At 61.5% G+C, this 22,986-nt stretch overlaps 2 protein-coding genes across 5 annotated transcripts in view; both read left to right on the top strand.

Moving 5' to 3' along the window:
- RASA3 (RAS p21 protein activator 3) overlaps window positions 1–6,255 on the top strand; it is an 82,555-nt gene extending 76,300 nt beyond the window's left edge. For 3 of the 4 annotated variants that reach the window (XM_086328733.1, XM_086328734.1, XM_086328731.1), the window contains 2 exons: window positions 3,687–3,870; window positions 4,861–6,255. In XM_086328733.1, the coding sequence (XP_086184859.1) occupies window positions 3,687–3,870; window positions 4,861–4,936 (260 nt within the window). In that variant the 3' untranslated portion in view covers window positions 4,937–6,255. The remainder of the gene's footprint in view (window positions 1–3,686; window positions 3,871–4,860) is intronic. The other variant, XM_086328732.1, reaches the window with a different exon arrangement.
- Window positions 6,256–7,492: 1,237 nt separating this feature from the next.
- On the top strand, window positions 7,493–16,350 carry C12H13orf46 (chromosome 12 C13orf46 homolog). The gene is made up of 8 exons (XM_086328735.1): window positions 7,493–7,783; window positions 11,651–11,702; window positions 12,152–12,296; window positions 12,381–12,428; window positions 13,361–13,408; window positions 14,465–14,568; window positions 15,982–16,058; window positions 16,171–16,350. The coding sequence occupies exons 1-7, from the start codon at window positions 7,594–7,596 to the stop codon at window positions 16,046–16,048; spliced, it is 654 nt and encodes a 217-aa protein (XP_086184861.1). The 5' UTR covers window positions 7,493–7,593; the 3' UTR covers window positions 16,049–16,058; window positions 16,171–16,350.
- Window positions 16,351–22,986: the final 6,636 nt, after the last annotated feature.

The following is a 22,986-nucleotide window of genomic DNA, read 5'->3' as shown; positions in this document are numbered from 1 at the left end:
CCTTACCCTGCTTTGACAGGCACGCAGCTGCCTGTCCATGAGCTCAGCCCACTGCTCTCAGGCCCACCTCCCTCTGTGCCCAGCACCACGCTGCAGACCCCGTGCCCTTACCCCTGGCACACCCCCAGTCTAACACCCCCATGGCCTGTGGGTTCCCCTCCCCCCGACAGCCTGTGCTCACCTCTGTCTCTTCGATGATAGTTGTCTCAGAGAGCTTCACCTGTGGTGCACATGAGCCTTGAGAAGAGAGGCTGGTGTGACTCATCCCCATGCCCGGCACACAGGACGTGCTCGGTACCTGTTTGCTGGATGGATGGATGGACGGACGGTCAGATGGAAAGGGGTCTTGAGCACCCCGCCTCCCTCCTGGGCAGCACTGATCTTGACAAGCAGGGTTCACAGGATGTCAGTAGGATCAGGGACCCTGCCCTCCACTTCATGAAGGCACCGAAGCACCGAGTCACTTTCCACGGTCTTCAGGCCTCTGCCTGGAACCTCAGCGCTTTCTTAAGGCCGATAGTCTGCCTTCAGAGGCTCTCATCCTTTTGGGATCTTGTCTGTGTTCACCAGACTGCCCTGAGCACTCAGCCTGTGGGCTCGGGATGTACCAAGGCCACTGCCCTGGAGAAGCAGCCTCTCGGGGCTTGGAGGGGGCTGCGTCACTCTCACCCGTCAGCCCTCACAGCACGGACCCCACCGGTGCTCCCCTGGAGCTTGGAGATGGTGCAGCTGGTGCCTCGGGCGGGCAGGCCCAGCGCAGGGCTGGCAGGATCGCTGCTAAGGGGCGGGCGTGGGCCCCAGCTGCTGGTCAGAGCTGTGCGGCCGGGGTCCTGGTGATGGTGACCGGCCACCCTGCTGTGCCCCAGGCACAGACCCGGTCGCTGGGGCCTGGGGAGGGCGCAGGGTGACTCCAGACACAAAGCAGCACTGCCCGCGAGCCCAGGGCCCCCGTCCGCCCAGAGACCAGAGCGGGCCTGACCTTCCATCTCGGGGCGCAGACACTGCCCTGTGGCTGGGCCTGTGGGTCTTTGTGTGCTGCGTCACCTGGCCGTTGGGTGTCCTCCCGACTTTGAGTCTCTGACCCCCGTTGTCACCTGGCAGAGTCTACCTCACCGCCCTCTGGCCCTCAGGATGTGGCTGGCCCATCGGCAAGTCCGCCTGTTGGCCTGTCCCGCGTCTGCCCTGCGCTTCTCCTCATTCCTGGAGCTGTTTCATAAAACCATGCCCGCTGCCGGCGGGCCTCAGCACGCAATCCAGCGCTGCCAGGCTCGGTTTTGGGAGCCTGTTAAAAAGGAGCGGGTGAGCTCCCCGGCCTCCGGATGCTCAGAGTCTGTTTTCGGTCCAGTCACAAGTCTTGTGTCTGACATTGGGCTAAGAATTAAGACCTGCTTCCCCAGCCTAGCCTTGGGGCCTTCTCACAGCCTCTCCCTTCGCCCTCCCATCCCCTGGCCGCGCTCCCGTCGCCCTGGTCGCGCTCCCGTCCCCTGGCCGCGTTCCTGTTGCCCTGGGATGGCTCAGTGCTGCTGCTGCTCAGGCGCTCAGTCAGGTCCGACTCTGGGCAGCCCTGTGGACTGCAGCCCGCCAGGACCCTCTGTCCGTGGGATTCTCTAGGCAAGAATACTGGAGTAGGCTGCCATGCCCTCCTCCAGGGAATCTTCCTGACCCAGGTGTCGAACCTGGGTCTTCTGCATTGCAGGCAGGTTCTTTATCACTGAGCCACCAGGGGAGCCCCGATGCACAGATCTTCATTCAGAGCCACGTTGGTGTCCCCTGTGAGACCAGCTGGCACATCACCCACCATGCAGCGCCAATTTCCTCCTCTAGGAACCGGCCCCACCGACCAGGCTGCTCCAAGGGCTGCATAGTCACCCTGTGGGGTGGTTCATACAGCCCCCATCCTAAGGCGGCCTGGGTCTCCCTGCCTGTGCCCTGTGCCCACCCCCACACCCCACCCTCGGGGTCTCCCTGCCTGTGCCCACCCCACCCCCACCCTCGGGGTCTCCCTGCCTGTGCCCACCCCCGCCCCCCCACCCTCGGGGTCTCCCTGCCTGTGCCCACCCCCACCCCCACCCTCGGGGTCTCCCTGCCTGTGCTCACCCCCACCCCCACCCTCGGGGTCTCCCTGCCTGTGCCCACCCCCGCCCCCCACCCTCGGGGTCTCCCTGCCTGTGCCCTGTCCCACCCCCGTCCATCTCCCCAGTGTGGCCCTTCCGTGATTCCCATCCTGCTCTCAGCAGCCCCATCTCCCAGCAGGGCTCACTGAGGCTCGGCACTTCAGTGACTTGCTCAAGGCCGAGCAGCTGGCACAGCAGGGCTTTGGGGAAGAGATGCAGGCCCAGCAGGCGCAGGCGCACAGCTGCTGTGTCCCCCCGACTGGTGCCCCCAGGCCTCTGCTTCTTTGCCCCTGACATGTGGACCCTCATCTTCCTCACACCATGTTCCCTTTTCTCTTGAAATTTTAAATCTTCTGTTTCTCTTTGCACAGACTCGTGGTTTTTCAGTAAGAATTAGGAGACTCCTTTGAGTTAGTAAAGGCAGTGAAGCTTTCTGTGACGGTGGTGACGACAGTAGTGATGATGGTGATGTGGTGGTGGTGATGGAGGGGATGATGGTGATGTGGTGGTGGTGATGGAGGGGATGATGGTGATGTCAATGGTGGTGATGATGGAGGGGATGATGGTGATGTCAATGGTGGTGATGATGGAGGGGATGATGGTGATGTGGTGGTGGTGATGGAGGGGATGATGGTGATGTGGTGGTGGTGATGGAGGGGATGATGGTGATGTCAATGGTGGTGATGATGGAGGGGATGATGGTGATGTGGTGGTGGTGATGGAGGGGATGATGGTGATGTCAATGGTGGTGGTGATGGAGGGGATAATGGTGATGTGGTGGTGATGGAGGGGATAATAGTGATGTGATGGTGATGATGGAGGGGATGATGGTGATGTGGTGGTGGTGATGGAGGGGATGATGGTGATGTGATGGTGGTGATGTTGATGGAGGGGATGATGGTGATATCAATGGTGGTAGTGATGATGGTGTGATGTTGGTAACGGAGGTGATGAGGTGATGTCGACGATGAGGTTTATGACGGTGATATCAATGGTGATGATGATGATGATGGTGGTGATGCTCTGCATCACAGACCAGGGTGAGGGGCCTGATGCTGGTCCACCTGGGCCAGGCACCAGGAGCACAGGACTTGGCTCAGGTGTCTGGGGTCAGATGGGATCCTGGAGGCCATAGTGTGGTCTCCAGCAAGAGTGAGGTGGTCTCAGGAGAAGCTACCTGTTGAGCAGGGGAGGCAGTGCGCCCTAGAAAGCTGCCAGTGCAGACTGGCCGACAGAAGGCTTTATGACCACCCTGTGCCCTGTGCGTACCCCTGGCAGGGCACCCTCACGAAAGTGGATGGAGCCCGGCGCCCCTTCTCAGGTGGGGTCTCCCTGAGCACATCTGCCCAGGCTGACTGACCCTGCCTGGCCCAGGCTCTAGGAGGGTTTGGACCCTCAGGCGGAGGTGCCTGGCGGCTCCCAGCCTCACGGGCATCTCTGCGGCTCAGGGGCCTGACTCTTAGTGGCTTCTGTTTTGTGTGCATTTGCACGAGCGGTTGGTCCTTCCTGGCGTGCTCTGGGGCGGCCTGTCTGAGCCCCCCACACTGACCTCAGCCCTCCCTGGCGCTGCAGAGGCCTGCGGAAGCAGATCCGTGTATGACGGGCCAGAGCAGGAGGAGTACTCCACATTCATCATCGACGACCCCCAGGAGACCTACAAGACGCTGAAGCAGGTCGTCGCCGGGGTCGGGGCCCTGGAGCAGGAGCATGCCCAGTACAAAAGGGACAAGTTCAGGAGGACCAAGTACGGAAGCCAGTGAGTGTGGGGCCTCAGCGGCACGGGGAGCCGGGGGGGATGCCTCGGACTACCTGCCTGCGGGCAGGGACCACCTTGGACCACCTTCCTGCCTCCTCCAGAGCACGTCCCTCTGGACTGTGTCATGGAGCAGTGCCTTCTACCCCCACCCCCAGACCCTCAGGCCCCCAGGCTCCCTGCCTCCAGGAGGCACCCCAGCCTCTCTCCAGGTTGGCCATGGACCCCACCCCACGTCCTGGGAGAGATGGACGGCAGAGACACAGATTGACCCAGCCACCTGCGCGCCATGCCACTAGCTGCAGGCGGCTCAGCCAAGGGTCCCTGTCCTCCTGCTCTGAGTATGGGGTGTTGAGAGTCCATGAGCAGTTGGAGCCCACAGACCCATGCAGAGCTCACCCAGCACACACCTGGCACACACCTGGCATGGGCCCAGTCCCCCTCCCTGCTCCCCCTTCCTTCCAGGGAGCGTGTGGGTTTGGTTTGGGAAGGGAAGGGGGCCTCTGGAAGAGACCCCAACTCTAGCCAGGCTGCAAGGGTGCCCAGCGTCTCCAGGAATGCCAACCGTGTCTGCTCCCGGCTCCACAGACACTCACATCACCTTCCAGACCCTCTAACACCCTCTGTCAGAGCCCACGTCAGCCGTGTGAAGATGCTGCCTTTTCCTAAACATAGCAGACCCACCTTGTTGGAAACAGCCATGACTTACAGCTGTGCCAGCATCTGTAGCCAACGGGGCACAGCACCGCGGTGCCCGCTGCCAGAGCTCACGGTCCGCACACACCTGCAGGACGAGCCCCACCCACTGGGGCTGGGCTCACGGTGGGCACTTCCTGGGTGGTTTCGGGCTGACTTCTTCCCTTGCTGGTCTGCCTTTTTCGTGCATGTTACGAGGGTTGTGCTTCACAAGCCAAGGTAGGAGCAGGCAGTGAGAGTTCAGAAGTGTGCCAGGCACGCGCAGCCCATGCTCACGCTCCTGTCCCCACACTCTAGGGAGCACCCCATTGGAGACAAGAGCTTCCAGAGCTACATCAGGCAGCAGTCTGAGACCCCTGCCCATTCCATGTGAAGTCTATGCACAAGCTCTCCCAGGATGGCAGCCTGAGCTGCACCAGAAGAGCCCGTGCTGGGGGAGGAGAGAACCAGACCAGAGGGCAGCTCATCGGACGTCCAGCTCACAAACTCCTGAGGCTCCCAGGCCACCTCCGGGCGGCCGTGCCCTTGGTCACGTTGGTGGCAGATGAGCTGGCCCTCCCGGAACACGGTGCTGGCAACACCACAGCCTGCAAGGCGCGTGCCCATGTCACACGCACATTTGTCTCTACGGCACTAAGGCTCTGCTTCACTTGAGTGGGGACGTCCTGAGCATTACTCTCCTGTGAGCCTGCTGTCCGGGTGGCCACCAGCACAAGGCCTCCGGTTTCAGCCTTGACGTTGGTGTTACCCCTGGCCGGAGGGTCAGAGCCACACGGAGATCCCGGCTGGAGGATGGCCTCGATCTTCGGGGGCAGGGGCCCTCTTGCAGAGACTTCCTCGGGGTCCCAGCCTTCGTTCCCACCGTGCTGCGGAAATGCGTCCGCCCCGCTACCGCATCAAGGAAAGCTGTGTTTCTGTCAGTGGGGCTTAAAGTAGAATGCCTCCCTGGTGGGAGTGTGGGGAAGCTTGTAAAAATGGAAATGTGCATTATTTTCAAGCTGTTTTTCTTAATGTTTATAAAGAACCATTTTAAATTAGCTCTTTGATATAAAGTGTTAATAACTTAGAACATCCAAGCCTCTACCATTCGAGGGAGGTGCCACCTTAGGACAAAAAGGGAATGGGGGTGTCTCATGGGGGACAAAGCCTCAATACAAGGCCTCCAGTTTCAGCCTTGACATTGGTATCACCCCTGGTCGGAGGGTCAGAACCACACGGAGATCCCAGTTTGAGGACGGCCTCGGTCTTTGGGGGCAGGGGTCCTTTTGCAGAGATTTGGTGACCAAAAAGGGAATGGGCGTGTCTCACGTCAGCAAGTCAAGTCCCCAAGAGAAAAGGGAGGGGGAGCCACTGGGCCAGCGCTGGGTGGCCTCGGGAGCAGACACCGGGCCCAGGCAGAGCTGCTGCCTCTGACGCCCTGAGGTCAGCCAGGCTGAGCCTGAATTTGGAAAGCCCCATTCGGACCCCTAGGACCCGGTACCCTGTGCCACTGGAGATCCAGATGACAGACAGAAATGTTACCAGTTGTCACAAATGGTGAAATAAAATGTTGCAAAAAAGAAACTTGCATCACACAACTATTAGGCTGCTCCAAACAGCAATTTTTAACATGAATTTGTAACTTAATGTTTCTAAGATACTAATGATGTGCGATGTATTTTACTGGCTAATTAAAACAGACCTTTTATTCTTTCTGAGACTGACTTGGTTTCCCAGGAGCACCCACTGATAATATGCACCTGTGGAGATGGGGGTGGGTGGTGGAGTGGGGCAGGAAAGGAGTTTGATGACATGTGATGGCAGGTGAGGTTCCCCTGATGGCCAGTGGGGTCCTCATGATGACGGGTGGGATCCTTCCTTCTCATGACAGGTGAGGTGCCTCTGATGATGGAGGCGGCCCCCCTGATGACAGGTGAGGTTTTTCTGATGACAGGTGAGGCCCCGCAGTGACAGGCGGGGTTGGCTGGCGGGTCCGAGGCCTCCTGTGAGCCACGATGCTGTGAGACTTCAGGGATGGATGTGGGAAATGGGAGTCAGTCACTGTGGCTTCATTCTGAACATTGAGAACACAGTGCTGTCAGCTGGGTGCTCAAGGAGCCTCTGCTGTGACTTGTCCCCATGGTCCCAGAGGAGAAGAAAAATCTGTACTGAATAGATCATCAGAACCTTTCTGTTAGGTTGTGTTATAGGCTGACTGTGCCCCGCACAGTGTGAAACCCTGACCCCCAGGACCTCATAGAGTGACTGCGTTTGAGACGGGCCTTTAAAGGGGAGACGAAGGCTACCTGAGGTCCCTCGGGGGCCCTGGTCCAGTCTGACTGGTGTCCTTTTAAGAAGAGGCGATTAGGGCCGAGACACGTACAGGGACAACCCCGTGAAGACATGGTGAGGAGACAGCATCTACACTCAAGGAAAGAGGCCTCCAGAGAGCAGCCCACCCCACGCCTGGACTTCTGACTCCAGGCTCCAGACCCAGAGCATCTGCTGTGGACACTGCCCGAGCCCTGTTTACGGACATGCCAGCAAAAGGCCCCACTTAAAAGGCAGGGAAGCGTTTTGTCAGCACAGTTCTGAGGAGCCTGTCCCCAGGTGGCCACCCACCACCTCAGCGTCACATTTGAGCGAATCTCCCCTTGTCTGGTGTGGGGAGGATGCAGGACGCCACCAGGGCCCAGACCGCCAGCCAAGTAGTGTCACCAACGCCCCCCAAGTCCTTTGTCCCTGGGAAAAGTCAAAGGATTCACTGAAGGCTTGGCAGACACGGGACCAGGAGCCCTGGGAGCCATGTGCCGGCCCCCACCACTGGCCCTCTGTGCCTCTGCTGCGGCTGGGGGCCCGGGGAGGCCACTCGGAGCCACATCCTGGGGCCGGGCACTCTCTGGCCTCTGCCCCTGTGGTGATGTCACAGGGGCCACCTAGCAACAGGGCTGGTGCCCATGGGCAGCTCCCCGCAGGGCAGAAGCCATGCGCGCCGGCTGAGGGCCCTCAGGAGCACCGCCCCCACTCTGCTGTGACCAGAAGGCAGGGAGGATGGACAAGGACGGCTCGGCCACCCACAGGAGGCACCGGCCCGGCCCCGGCGCCCCTCCCATGGGCGTGGGCCCCGCACACCTCAAGGCAGCCAGTGAGATGGCCGAGCTGCAGCGGAGCCGGAGTGTGGGCGGCCTGCTCCAGAAGGGGGACCCGCCGAGCTGCATCAAGAAGCTGTGCAAGGAGCTAGGTGGGGGCAGGTGGCTCACCCCGAGCTAACACAGGCCCCCAATCCCCACACATGGGGCTGTGGGGGGCCATCCTGGGGCCAGGGGCTGCGGGGGCCCATCCTAAGGGCCAGGGGGCTGCAGGGGCCCATCCTGGGGGCCAAGGGTTGTGGGGGCTCATCCTAAGGGCCAGGGGGCTACGGGGGCCTATCCTGGGGGCCGGGGGGCTGCGGGGGCCCATCCTAAGGGCCAGGGGGCTACGGGGGCCTATCCTGGGGGCCGGGGGCTGCGGGGGCCCATCCTGGGGCCGGGGGCTGCGGAGGCCCATCCTGGGGGCTGGCCCAGGGCTTCGGGGGGCCTGCTGTAAGCTCTGTGGAGGGCAGGAGAAAGGGGTGACAGAGACCTGGCCCTGTGGCCTGTGAAGGCATCGAGTACTTTGGGAACACCTCTGGCTCTTGAGGTGGCGCGGAAAGCGTCTCGGATTCATAGTGAGGCCCCAGGACGAGCCTCGATTCCGCTGTGGGAAGCAGGGGCCTCATGGGGGCAGCAAGGAACCCACGGGGCTGGAGCCGCCCCCATACACGGCACGAATGAGGCTTTTACGTTGTAAACTGCACGTTTGCTATTGTGTTGTGTGTTTCCCACTCCAGTGTGTTTCTAACCCCGGAAGCGGGCAGTGGTGTGCCCAAGGTGGGGTTGAATGCTCAAAACGCCCTGGTGCTAATGTGGACCTGCCCCTCGAGGGTCAGCTACCCCGGGGCAGCTGGCCCTGAGCTGGTGGAGAGACGGGCGGGTTGCCACTCATCGGCGGGGCCCCTAGGTCGTGGTTCTCCTGAGAAGGCCACGCCAGCAAGCACCCTTTGCCAAGACCGTCATTCAGGCCAAGGAAGAGAAACAGTGAGCAGGAATGCAATCTGCTTGTCAAGCCCTAGGAATGCCTTTAAGAGGTCGTGGTGTAAAAATACTTGTTATCTCAGCTGAAAAATCCAAACCTGTGTCGGTGGAGGAGGTCACAGCACAGAGGCCACTCCATCTCCCCCACATCCCACCGTTAACATCCGAGCACATGTCAGGCTCTCAGGAGGGCTGAGTCTCCGAGAGGAAACCAACCCGTAACCTGCTCAGAAACACTTCAGGTGGCTGTGGTATCTCCCCGGTGACGGTGGCCTCAGACCTTCCCGTCCAGCACCGCGGAGTTTCCCAAGGCTGGATGGCCAGGAGCGTCAAGCTGAGTCTCGTCCTGACCTGTGCCCACCTGCCCCAAGGCCCCAGGCCTGGGAGGTCCCGGGCAGCACAGAGGAGCTGGAACACAGAGTGGGCCTCGCTGTCCATGTGATCAAATGGAACAAGACATGGCCCCCCTGAAGGAGCTAAAGACCCTCCCGGCCTCGACGCTAGCATGCAGGGATCACAAGGGAGGAGGCTGATGCTGCCTGACCTGCAGCTGTAGAGACCACAAGGTCACAGATGGGGGGCCCGCGGACACACCAGCCCAGAGGTGCAGGAGCCGCTGGAAGCCGCAAAGCCGCCAATCAGCCCCTGCCCCCGACAGCCCTCTTGCAGGGCGTGTCCAGGAGGAGGAGGGCCATTCCGAGGGTGGGCTCCGGGCCTCGGGCTGCTCCACGTGGTGGGACCTGCTGAGATCCACGCGCTGGAGGAGGCTCTCCTGCTGTGAAGGGAGTGAGGGCACCCTGGCCGCAAGGCAGGGTCGGTGAGGTCGTGCAGAGGGTTCTGCGATGTCAGCCCCTCACCACCTGGCCTGCTCATCCTCCACGCTCATCCCAGACCTACGGGGGCGTTTCAGTCTCGGACAGTGATCTGTGAGTGGTGTGAGGGTCGCTTAGAGCCCAGCTGAAGGGAGGCAGCAAAGGGGGTGCTCTCCCTCTGGGCCAACTCCTGACCCCCTGCACCCCGTCCTGAGGCTGCTTGTGGGGCCCAGGGGAGCAGCCCTCCCATCTGCCCGGAGATCATTGCAGACCCTGCAGACATGCCCAGAACCCGGGTGAATGCAGGATCGTCCTTAGAAGGCAGACGGGGGACCCACCAACACATGAGAGTCTCCCTTTCTGACGATGGTGTGCTGGAGGAAAAGGCGACTGTTGCTCATTCCACAGCTGTGGCAGAGCAGAGAAGAACCAGCTCTTCCTGCTGATGCTTCCTCCCCTGTCAGTCCACACAGGAGGAGGGGGCAGTGGAGAGCATGTGGACCAGCCCATGCACAGACACGTGTGCACACACTCACACACACATGTGCATACACACACACACAGGGTTAGGGCGCTAGCACACACGCTGCACACATATACACAGGGACATGTGTGCCGACATACACATGTGCACACGCTCACACACCCATAGACGTGCACCAGCCTGTGCTCACACACTGACACACGCGGCAGCACACACATGTACAAACTTGTGCACACACAGACATGTGCACCAGCACACAGGCTCACAAGTGTGCGTGCAGGCTAGGGGCTGCTGAAGATTTTCCGGAAGTCACATGGAGCACTGCCTGCAAACAGCGGCTCCTGACCCTCCAGGCCCTTCCTGCTGAGAGCAGTCGAGCTCTGAAACATTCTCTGAAGGCCCGCTGCGGCTGTACCCTTGGCCTTCAGGACTTTGTCTCTGGGTGGCCAGGGCCTGCCTGGGGACAGCACAGCACAGGTCAGCAGGTGCCCTGGAGCCCATACGGGTGCTGGAAATGGAGAAGGATGCACAGCACCCAGTTCTCACCTGAAGGGAACCCAGCCCAGAGGCGAGGGAATGACCCAGACCAGTGGGCTCGGCGTGGGTGCCGAGCACCAGGGAGGCCAGGCCAGGCAGAAGACTCCCTCCTCGGAAGGTCACTTAACCCTGGGCGGGGGCCCAGGTCCCCGTGAAGGATGGCACTGGAGGATGTCAGGAGCCGGGGACACGGGCTCGAGGCCGGGGGAGGGACAGCGAACGAAGCGGCACAGCTGGCAGGGCTCCCACGAGGGGCTGGCCCTGACCCCCTCCCTGGCGGTGCCCCCAGCCCCGAGGCCCGCGAGCTGAAAAGACCCTGAGTAGCTGATCTGGCCACCAGGTTCTGTAGGAAACCCTCCAGGACCATGGCCACCAGAGGCGTCCTGCCGGGCGTCCTGCAGAAAGCGTTCTTTAAAGCTGGGAGCCTCCCGAGACTGCGCCGGCTGCAGGGCCAGGGCCCAGGGTGTGTGTCAGGCTGTGAGTGGGAACCGGGCCACTGGGGGGTTCCGGAGTGGCCATGGGGCACCTCAGGCTCAAGGGGGCTGCAAAGTCGTGGGGCTGGAGCATGGCAAACTTGGGGCCCTTCTGAGGGTCCTCTGGGGCCCCAGGGCCTATGGGAACCCCCACTGCAAACTCCGAGCTCCTGAGCGAGTTGCCTGCATCTCACCAGGAAGCCACGGCCTCCTGCCCGGAACTCAGGACTCACACTGCCCCACAAGGCCCTGAAACGCGGCCCCCCTGCTCCCCGTGTGTGAGGCGCCCTGCTCTGCTCACGGACAGACACCCCCAGTCAAGAACCCGCCCCCACAGTGTCCCGGGGCCACTGTGGCTCAGATGCCACCGCCGGGGGTCGCGCGGCCCACTGGCCGCAGGCCGAGTGCCCCCCGCCCCCACTCTGCTGCCTCCAGGAGAACACAGCAACACCACAGGCCCCCCCAAGTTCCACTGAGGGGGCGAGTCCCTGTGGGGACCCCCTCGGCCCAGCTGCGATCCCTCAGGGCCCCTCACTAGCCTGCAAAGCACTGATGGGGACGTTAGGGCTGGCGGCCTCCCGGGCGAGGACGCCGGGGGACTTGGATGCGCACAGGGGCGGCAGAGCCGGCGCCCCACGGGTGGCATCAGCGTCCTCGCAGGCTGACTGCAGCCCTGCTGCCCCTCCTCAGAGTCTGAAGACCCGGGGAAGGACGTCAGGAGCGAAGCAGAAGATGCCAGCTGGTGAGCAGCCTCGGCACAGCCGAGGCAGACGCGTGCTGGAAGATGCGAGGCAGGGCGGGAGCGAGGCCTGGAGGCCCTGAAGGAGGGCGGCGGGGTCCAGGGCGGCTCAGAGGGGCGGGTCACCCAGCACACAGCAGCTCGTCTTGGCTCGGCCCAGCACCTCGGCACTAGCGCCTGTCTCTGCAGTCCTTCCCCAGGATCTCCAGAAAGCTTGCTGCCCGGGAGGCTGCTGGGGCCTCAGGCGACCCTCACGCTGGGCGGGTCTGGGTCGGAACGGCCCCTGGGAGCCCTGCACCCTTCATGCCTCTGCACCTCCTCTCCCCCTGGGCCTGCCTTGCCCATCGTCCCCGCCCCTCTGCCAACGCAGGGGCACCGCACAGGCTCCCAGGGTTAGGGTTAGGGTTAGGGTTAGGACGAAGCCGTCTCCCAACTCTATCCACTCCCTGCAGCCAGGCCAGCCTGGAGGACAAGCAGGACAGGGGCCAGGATGCCCGTGGGCAGGCGCTGGAGGATGCGAATGTGGAGGAGGCCAGCACTCGCCACGAGCAGCTGGCCGGAGGGGAGGGCGCGGACGAGTGCGCCCCGGAGGACGAGGTGGGCCGCGCCCCCCGCATGTGCAGCCAGCCCCCAGCTCAGCCCTGCCCCGTTTACCCAGCCTGTCCCACCTCCTCTTTACAGGAACTGGAGCCCAAGTCCGTCAAGCTAGACGACCTTTTGGAGAAAGAGGCAAGAGAATCTCGCTTCAGTGGCAGAATCAGGCGGGGAGGCCGCGGGGCGCGGTTCTGCTGTGGATGCCGGTCAGTCCCCCAGGTGGAGCTGGGCTTGCGGGCTAGACCGGCCCCAAGCTCCCTTGGCACCAGGCCTGTGCTCTGCCCTAGGGCGCCTTAACCCCAGCTCGCAAAACAGCACTGTGCTCAGGGAGCAGGGAGTCCTGACCGAGGCACCCTCAGCTCAGCCTTGTCGGGGAGACCCAGCCCGGCCTGCAGCCTGGGGTACAGCCCTCCCTGGACGCCGCCCTCCCCCCAGGAGGGGCCTTCCTTCCTCCCCATGCTCATGGGGGTGGAGAGGAGCTAGGCAGTTATGCCAGGGTTTACACCGGAGGCCCTGGGCCTGCGTCCAGGGGTTCTGGGGTTCCCTCCACTCCCAGAAACATTTCTCCCAGTGTCAACCAAGGCGCTACCACAGGAAGCACTTTCAGGGCTGAGCCAAGGTGCCTGAGGGGCAGAGAAAGGGCAGCCACCACACAACTCCTGGGTGTGCGTCTGTGCACCAGGCGGAGGGGCGCCTTCAGCGGGGCCCGGGGGCGTGTGTGGGCCTGCAGCGACCGCCCAGCTCTAGGCGCGCCTGCTCACCCAGGCTCTGGTTCTCAGCAGGTAAAGGTGGGGGCCCTTCTGGGTCCCCAGGGGCCCGATACAAGGTGTCTGAGGCTGCGGGGAGAGGGGGGCAGACCTCCCTGCCCTCTGCCAGGGCTGCCGTGGAGGCCTCACCAGCCCCACTGCCAGCAGCACCCACCACCCACAGCCGGGGACGGAGACCCCAGGGTGACGAATGCCCAGACCTGAGCACCGCGGGGCTTGAGCCCACGCCCCTCCCAGGAAGCTGCGCTCCCCCGGCTCAGCCACGCCCGTCATCCATGCGTCTCTGATTTCCCTCCACAGAAACCACCTGTGTTTGTGGAGATTGACCTGGGAGACCTTGCCGAGGAGGTAAAGCGCCAGAGCCAAGAAAGCCCAGCCACCCTCAGGAGGCGGCCTGCTCGGGGCCCGCAGCGGTCCCGGGACCGTGCCCAAGCAGGGTGTGCTGGCCCCTGAGGAGAGACGGGGCCCGGGGTTTGAGGACTGGCCTGGGGACCAGAGGGCACCTGGCCTCTTTCTCAGTCCCTCACGCCAACCCACACACATTCCTGCACCACCAGAGACCCCAGGGCCTGGGTCGACACTCGAGGTGCCCAGGGGCCTCAAGAACCTCTTGTGGGATTGTGCTGGGGTGGTGAGTGGGTCCAAGCCAGGAGCAGGAAGACTTAGTCTCCACATGCAGGGAAGGCTCACACAAGTCACCATGCCCTTCCATGCCTCAGTTTTATCATCTGCAAAATGGGGATCTTAATACCGCAGCCCAGCGTTGTTCTACAGTGCCCTCAGAACACTGCTGGCGCCCAGAGAGCCCAGTATCAGCTGCTATCTTCACCACCACCACCATCATCCCTGTCTCCACCATCACCACAACTACCACCCCACTCACTGTCTCCATCAGCGTCAGCATCGCCATCACACAGCCACCATCACCACCTCCGACACCACCAGCATTTCAGCACCACTCTCTGTAAACGGAAGTGGTTGACCCAGTGACCTGATTGGGCCTTTCCAACACAAATATTCTCTGTTTCTCTTGTTGTGAGGAGCCGTCTCTTTGGAAGCTTTCTCTAATTCTCTCGGCAAAAGTAAGCCCCTGCCTCGGGGCTGCTCCTTTCCAGGTGGTACTTCCTAGCTCTTCGCCCTCAGAACACGATGCATGGTGAAGAGAGTTGGTTACTGACTCACCCCAAGGTTACCGACGGGACAGGGTTCAGGGACTCAAGAAGGTTCAGCCAGGGCAGAGCTGGGACTGAGGGACCAGGCCTTCTGACTTGCATTCCAGGGTCAAGGGCACGGCCCCTTGGTCTGGGTCCCCTAGTTAGAAACCCCCTCCTGACGGAGCCCCGCAGCGTGGGAGGACGCTCGGGCCGTCTGCATATCCCCTCTTGTTCTCGGCGGGCCCAGCAGGTCCAGCCTCAGTCCCTAATGCCTCCCACCCCACAGGTGGTCACGTGCATCACAAAAGAAGAGAAGCGGCCCCAGAGGGACATGGGGGATGTGTCAGAGGACGAGTGAGTGAGGCGTCTACTCAGGGGGGCCTGGGGGGCAGGGGGGTGTTTGTGCCAACGCCTCCACCCTCCCGGGTAGAGATCGTGAGGCTCTGAAGCCAGGAGGACGTGCGACGCTCGCCCAAGGGCTGTGGGTCGGTGGTATTTTAAACGATACAGAGAAGCGCAAAGAAGAAAATAGCAGTTCATCCACTTTTCACCTGAATCAACTGTATTAATATCTTGGCTGATTTGCTTGCACAGTTTTAAAAAGGAAAAATTCTCTATTCACCTTGTAAAACTGATAGTCATTTAAAATAAATGAAGCGACATGAAGTAGCAAAACAGAGAGGAAAGGTTTAAAACACCCATGTGCCACCAACTAGAAACAGTCGGGCATGTGGGCGCCTGGGCCCCGAGGGGCCAGAGCAGAGGCCGGAGCATGGGTGAGCGGAGGCAGGGGGCCCCCGGCCACTCTCCTGCTTTCCAGACGTGCTTGGCCGCAGCATCCAGGCCCTTTGCAACTTGGCAGTGGCTGTTACTGCCTCTCCCTGTGCTGGGTTCCAGGGGGACAGTGTCCCTGTGAGGAAGTGTCACCCCTAAGTCTGCGCTGATCTCTGCTCACACGGCCAGGCACACAGCTTTTACCAAGGTGTCAGGACTGCCTGGCACAGCCTCAGATCTAGGCTTGCCAGGAAAGTCTTCCTTAAGCTAATGTCTGCTTTTCTCATCATTTCTTACTGGACATGGTGATGGACTTGGTCACCCTGGACACAGCCTGGCAGCTCCTTTACTGCCCCAGGCCAGGCGGGCCCAGGCCCACCTCTCAGCCTCTGGGTCTGGCTCCCACACTCTGCTCAGCTACCCCAGAGAACCTGTGGATGGGCCATGCCTAGGAACCAGGCCTCGGCGGCTGGCAACTGCTTGGCGGACAGGACAGGGTCTGCTCGTGGGGGGTGCCTAGATACATGCCAGGAAGGCGGGGTCACCTGCCTGCTCACCTGCAGCCTCAGTCCGTCCAGTCGGCCCCCTTGGGCACCCAGGTGCCTGTTAGGGGCCCATTGGGGCACTTTGGCCCAGAGCCATGGAGGTCCCTGTGAAGAGGAGTACCATCAGACCCCAGAGGCAGCCTTGGTTGGAAGTGGAACCCCCAGAGCTCCCCCAGCAGGACTAGGCACAGGCCACAGTGCTCTGGAAACACTGACTGTCCACCTGTGACGCCTCTTCACGGCTGGGCTGTGGATGGACGGGGCGTCAGGCTCAGCGGGCCCTCAAGACCTCTCGGGCTCAAGGGGCTCCTGTTGGAATGGAGATGCCGAGGCAGGAGAGGGGAGGGCCCCAGAGGGGCCTGGGAGCTGTCTCTGGCTGGCGAGCTTATCCACGTGGAACTGGTGGGAGGGGGTAGGGTGCCTCTCACCCTCTTCCCTTGGCCTCTAGGTCCAGGACCAGCTGGGTGTGCTGCATCCCGTACTCCACCAGAAAGAAGGTGAAGCAAAGCGCGTAGCCTGGAGAAGGTAATTCAGGCTCAGGGAGGGGCCGAGCTGAGGGAGGGGCAGAGCATGGCGTGGGGTGGGCGGAGGGCAGGCTGCCTCCCGGGTCCTACCCCAGACCTGCCCCTCTGGCCAGTAACTGGGCCTCCACATGGCTCCTGGACCAGCCAGACCGGGAGGGGCGAGGATGCAGACAGCTGTCCTGAGACACCAGAGGAGCCTGCTTCAGAGGTGCCATGACTGCTCCACACATGATGCTCCACCACTGGGAAGCGATGAGGCCATCTTTTAAACACGCAATAAAAAGTGAATGAAAGATGTTGTACTTCTCAAGGGCCCCATCCCTTCTTGCCACAAATCTTGTCCCACAAAATGTACATCAGGGAAGAGAAGCAGCTCAGGGACTTATCTCCCAGGTCACGTGGTCACGCCTCCCAGGTCACATGGTCATGCCTCCCAGGTCATGAGGTCACACCTCCCAGGTCACGCGGTCACGCCTTCCCTCCCAGGTCACATGGTCACACCTCCCAGGTCACGTGGTCACACCTCCCAGGTCATGAGGTCACACCTCCCAGGTCACGTGGTCACACCTCCCCTCCCAGGTCATGTGGTCATGCAGCACCTCACTTTTAGCCCCAGAGCCCCAGGGGCCTGGCCCCAACCACAGCTGCCACCAGGGCACTGAGGAACCTGGGCATTGGTCCCCGAAGACCAAGGGGCAGGCGTTCCTACAGCTGGACTGGGAGCCTTGAGGACCACACGGAGGAAATGCAGCCACAGGGAGATGCCGCCTGCAGGGGGAGGGAGGCAGGACCAGGAGGGAAGCCTCACCAGGGAGACCCCGCGAGGTCTGTGGCTCCTTTGTCCAACCAGCTGGGGCTTGGCAGCCCACCTCCGGCCATGCGTCTGACTCAGCCCAAGACTGAGGACGCGGCATCACAGCGCCTCCTGAGGACACATCCACAGCCTCCACCAATAGGCACAGCCTCCCAAGCAAGCACCCCCTCGTCCCTGCCCCTGGGTGGCAGCTCCCAGCCCTGGCACTCGGCCACCGAGATGGCCACTGAGAGAAGCTTCCAGAGAATTGGCCAGAGGAGGCCACAGGCCAGGAGTGTGACTGGTCCTCAGCCAATACTCTCCCTGTCCATCCCTGGCCTCCACGGACAGCTGGCCTTGTTCAGACCCATGGAAGAGCCCAGGGCAGGGCAGCCCCACATACGTGCATGTCTGGCTGCGGGTGACCTTCACCTCCTGGGTCAGCTGGGGCGCCTGCAGGGAGCCAGTCAGGGCGGCCCATGAGAGCCGGCAGGACGGTGCGGGGGCGGAAGTGGTGGAGCCCACGGGCCAGGCTCTAGAAAGGCAGGTGGACGCGGCCTGGGAGCCTTCGATCTGGTCCCCAGGCCTGCTGAGGCCACAGAGAGACCCCTACCTGGGAAGCTGGGCCACAGCCAGCGGAGACGACGCTGTGACCCGGACCTGCAGGGTATGAAGAGCCGACAGCCTTAAGGAGAGTGGAGCCCTAAGGTCACCGCTGGCGGCGAGATCGCTCGCCCCGGAGCAGGAAGGAGGCCAAGCCCCGACCCTTGCCGCCCCGGGGGCCGTGGAGCTGTCTGTCCATCTCGGTACTTGGAGCCCAGCCCTCATGGACTGCAGGCGGGAGGGGGGCATATACACCCGGGAGGGCCCCAGTCCTCAGGGCCCCCAACTTAGCCTGCGAGGCTGGCCCCCCGGCCTGACCCGGCTCCCTCCCCAGCACCTGCAGGCCCACAGCTGCTCAGACCAGTGAATTCGAGGCCGCAGGGCCCCGAGGGCGGGCCCAGCCCAATGGCTCTGGTGGACACAGCACCCCGCTAGGCCTGTCCCTGCCGCCAGCCTGTTCCTCCCAGCATTGTTAGTCTCTCCCAAATCGCACATGCTCTTTCATTGTGGGCAACGTGGGAGCTGGCAGAAAGCGTGTAACCTGTCCCCTTGCGACCTTCATACCACCGCTGGCAGGATTTCTGCTTCTGCTTCAAATATGTAGAGCGAGCTGTATATGGAGATAGGTAAACACAGCTTTTTCACAAAACTGACACCACACTGCACTAGTTTTGGGGTGTGTTTTACTTTTTGTTTTGTTTTGTTTACAGTTTTTCCTTTTATCCTCGCAAACCCTTTCCCACTACTGTCGGTCAGTGTTTGCTGAAAGCCTGCCTTGTGCCAGGTGATACTCAGGTGCCGGGGTCCTGCCCCGGCTGATCCAGGGTATTTGAAGCGGGGACGGCATCAGCGACCTATTTATTTAAATATTTTATCAAAGATATAAAGAGTAATAGGATGAGGATAGCTCAGTAGGAAAATTCAGTGGAGAAAAGAGGCTGAGTAGCTTGGTTTACGCGGGAGACCAATAAAACTTCAAGACAAGAAGCTTGCACCACTTACGTAGGCCACAGGCGTCCTTCCGTTCTCCCGAAGGAGAGGAGACACTGAGGCCTCCCCGGTCAGATCTTAGAAGCCCAGGCATAATTAGTAAGCATGGCGGGTTCCGCGCTCCAGATGGAGACTCAACCAGAGTGAGAGAGAGAGCGACATGGGGAGACCAGTATTTCGAGAAACTGATCCCAATTCTTTATTTTCCATGGTCTACTTTTATACACTGAGATGTTATGCAAAAGTCACGCGGGGTCAGCAGTCCTGACTTTTATCAAAGTCAGGTGCTTCATACAAATGTATACAGAGGTCTTAGGGGTGTTACATCATCTTCTGGCCAGGGGGGCCTGCTGACAATTTACGACCCTCTCCTTGTGACAGTGGTCAGTCAACCAGGACACTTATTTCTCCAGGGGTGATTATTCTCAAAACAGACACCACCCAAATAAAGTTACATTCCTATAGGGTGAGGGTGTAGTGGGTTTTAGTTAAGGAAAGAATTTACTTAGCCTAAGGTCTAACGTGATTAATATCAAAGGTCAATACTTATTCCTTCTATATATTCATTAACGTGTGTAAGGGCAGGGATGTGGAGACTTAGCAACAAACGTTGGCTCAACAAATGAAAAACCCTTCACCAACACAATTTCTAATCAGCCCATTATACTTATACTAATGGTTTTCTAACTTTTCTAAGGAACCTGTTTTTAGAAAGTTTAAAGCATCTCGTGCCTCTCACGGTTGGGAGGCTGTGAGCAATCACATGTGGCCGGACAAGCCTGTCAGGCAGGCTAGAGAACCTTCAGAGGAGTTTGTAGGTTAAAACACTCTTATCATGCCCAGGAATTATTATTAACTGGAGCTCTAGGTTAACTCCTTCTCCGAAAGAGGTGGTGGGGGACAGCCCCCCGTAAAGTCAGAGATGTAGGTGAGAGCACAAAGTAGTAAAGTAGGCAGGCTCTGGTTATGGGGGTAGATGCTCGAGGAGTTCCAGGGGGACTCCTGAGGCTCGATCCCGCCTTTGCGTATGTCGAGCCTCCTTCCTCATGACCTTTGTCATGGGCGGAGTACCTCACTCTGGCCCCCAACACTCAGGGGACACATGGTGGTTGAACAAACCCTGGCCTCTCAAGCCTCCAGTCTGGGGGGAGACAAGCGTGGACGCCCACTGCTCGTTGCCTAACAGACGGTCAGCTGCATCCCCTGGAAAGCGGTGCTCCACGGCTGCTCCACCCGGGGCAGGCACCTGCCGTCAGGCTGACAGATTAGGAGGAAACGCAGGTGGTGGGCTGGGCGGGGAAGGGGCCTGGGGAGGGCGAGCTGAGGGTGGCGCTCGTGGCCACGGCGGCGGACCCTCAAGGGCGGTGCTTGCTCTGCACCCCGCGACCTGCCCTGCACGGACTAGCATCTTTCACGTCCACACTGCGGGCCCTGTTATTCCCCCTGCTTTTGCAGCAGGAAGGAGGGGTGGCGGGTGGCAGTGAGGGGTCACTAGCAGGGCACCCCGCATCCAGGCAGCTGCCCTCAGGAGCCACCGTGCCGGAGCATCAGCTGGCTCTTCCTGCCGCTCCAAGGAAATGGATGTGCAAGGGCCGTGTCCGAGGCCGCTTCTCTGAGCTCCCGCCGGGACCGGCGGCTGCGCTTGACTGGAGCGCCCCCTAGTGGCGAGCCGGCCCTCCGGCCTCCCGCTGACGTCCAGCCGGAGTGACGCTCCCAGACCTTCCACCAGGAGTCGGTGGCCTGACATCTCCTCACCTTACAGACGTGAACTCTCCTCTACTCACTAACAAGCAGCCGGAAGGAGGCTGTGTTGGTGGCCAGCGGCGGGCGGACTGAGGGGCGGGACCCAGGCCTCCTGTGCGGAGCTGCCCTGCTTTTGCATCCAGGGCACAGAGGTCAAGGGTCCTGGACCCCGGCCCTCCCTGTGCCATGACCTCGAGACCCACAGTCCCAGGAGCTATGGAGGACGGACAGACAGGCCTGCCCTCTGTGTAGAGTCCTGCGCACCTCCAGGGGTGGGTGGACGACACTTGGCCCGTGCGGAACCCAGGCCCCAAAGAGAGGCTCCCCATGATGTTCTGCCGCACTTCACGTGATTTGACAAAATGCAGAGCTGACTCACAGGGCGCCACGCTTACAGCCCCGTGCCCAGTGTCCCCGAGGTGCCCCTAGGTGCCCCCAGGTGCCCCCATATCCCATGTCCCCAGTGTCCCCGGGGTGCCCCCAGGTGCCCTGAGCCTGGGGCCGTAGCTCCAGACACCCTGCTGTCCAGGCTGGAGGGCCCATCTGGGACGAGCTTGGAGCTGAGAAAGGCCAGCTTGGCCGCAGTGGGTGCTGCTGAGGCCTTGGGAGGTGAGGGGCTTGCCAGGGCCAACGGGCCCCCAGGGGCAACCCTCAGAGGTGGTGGGGAGCAGCAGCCCAGGCCACGCGAGGGGAAGAACCCCTCCTGTCCATGAGTTGTCCTTCCCCGAGCACAGCCCAAGGACTCCACTGAGGCCTCACATGGAGCACCCCAAGCCCAGGGCTGGTGCCGCTCTCTGGGGCGTCCTGGGTTCCAAGGCCTGACGTGGGTTCCTGGACAGGGCAGGACAGCGGTCAGTGCTGACAGCCAGAATCGCGGGCCAGGGAGCGGGCCAGGAAAACACAAAGCGTCCCCGCCTGCCCCTCCTCAGGCAGAAAGCGGGAAAAGCGCGGTCCCCAAGGGGCTGTCCAGGGCAGGGGAAGACAAACCTGAGGCCCCCCAGGGCAGCAGCAGCACCCACCTGCCCATCTGCCCGGCCGTGTGTCAGGGGCTGCTCCTCTCAGCCACAAACACCCTCCACGGGCCCAAGATGTGGGAGCCAGAGCCTCGTTCATGGGCCAGGGTCACGGGCAGCCGGAGACGTGGTACGTCCTGGGCCCACAGGTGGGGGGCGCTGGGGCAGAGAGCTGCCGCCTCCAGCTTGTCCGGGCCCCGCCCCTGCCGGCTCCTCCCAGGCCCTCCCTGGCTACAGGCAGCTGTCCTTGCCTCAGTCCTCACACTCTCTCATCCTGGACTCCATGCCCTTCGGAGAGCGAACAGGGCCTTCAGACCTGGGCCCCTGCTTCCTGAGGAGCCAGGCAACCACGTGGGCCAGGAGTAAGACTCCGGCTTCTTCAGTGACCAGTACTGCCCGCCATCCCAGGGCTGCTTCGCTGGTCCCCACCCCATCCCGTGTGTGAGCCCTGCTCAGGGTCCACGATCACTGGCCCCAGCCCTAGACGCAGGCCTGCCTCCCAGCTCTCCCGGAACGAAAAGGTCTCACCCAGACCCTCCTCCAAGCGTGGAGCTCTGACCTCATTTCCCGGGGCTTCTGGGGATGTGTGCCCCAGTCAGCGTCCACCGGCCTGGAAACCTCCAGCCTGGTCTGTGCCCCCCAAACCAGGGACTTCCCTGGCCTGGAACACCAGCCCTGGCTCCTCTGTTTTCACCGGAATAGTTGAGGGTCCTGCCGGGGCGGCTCCGGCATCACCCGGGCCGCTGAGCGGCGGGCGGGGAGGGGCACTGGGTGTGGGTCTGACAAGTCCCAGGACAGCCTGCAGCCCAGCTGCTGACACACGTGATCCTGGCCCCAGTCACACCTCTGGCCCGACAGGACAGGACAGGATGAAGCAGGGCAGCTCAGACACCACGGCCCCTGCAGGGGTGCTCACTTAACCTAGAGCTGACTCAGCTGACTACCTGACCCCGCTAATAACCTAACCCACCTTACTTCTCAATCCAGCTGACCGCCTACCCAGCTGACCATGTTCCATACCGACTACCTAGCCCTTCTAACTACTTAACCCAGCTGACTACCGATCCAGCTCACCACCTGCCCAGCTGACCATCTGCCGGGTCCCTCTAGACCAGCGGCTGGCTCCCTGGGTGAGGGTTCTGCTTGTCACAGGGACAGTCCCTGGGCAGCCCCCAGCACGCTCAGACACCACCCATCCCCCACCCCCACCCCCCTGCCATGGAGAACAAGCTGGCTGCATTGTGGATGTGAAGACAGAGCCGTGGGAGCCACACCGACGCCATGAGGTGACTCCAGAGGGGCGTGCAAGGCTCTGCGTGCCTGCGGACGTCTGCCCTCTTGCTCTGTGAGCCTCCGCAGCTGGAGTGGGCTCACCCAGACGACCTTCTCTTTCCCTCTTTCCCTGTCACTTATCTAGGGAAGGTTTCCTGAAAGCGGCGCTGTCCTCGTCCCTGTTTGCTTGTTTACACAGGCGGCTGTTTCCACTGGCCCAGCTCGCACACACGTGCCACTCTGGGTGACAATACACCAGCCCGAGTCTGCTGCTCACGGCGTCTGTCTGTGGCTGCTGGCCGCACTCCCAGGGTGTGCCCTGTGTCTGCTACAGGCTCTTACTTTCCTAATTAATTAAATTGGGGAACATTTCCTGGCTTTCTGGCCCCACAAGATATTCCAGGCTCAGCTTGTGTTTTCCCTGACCCAGTGGGGAGTGGGACAGGTGGGGGCACCCATTCAACAACGACAGCTCACAGGGGAGATTCCAGGCATCACTGAGAAAGCTGAAAAGA

Source organism: Bos grunniens, chromosome 12 (genome assembly GCF_055505025.1).
Source record: "Bos grunniens cultivar Pamir isolate PY7600 chromosome 12, Bosgru_T2T1.0, whole genome shotgun sequence".
NCBI classification, from domain to species: domain Eukaryota; kingdom Metazoa; phylum Chordata; class Mammalia; order Artiodactyla; family Bovidae; genus Bos; species Bos grunniens.
Note: the sequence above shows the minus strand (reverse complement) of the source record. Positions and strands in the feature narration are given on the sequence as shown.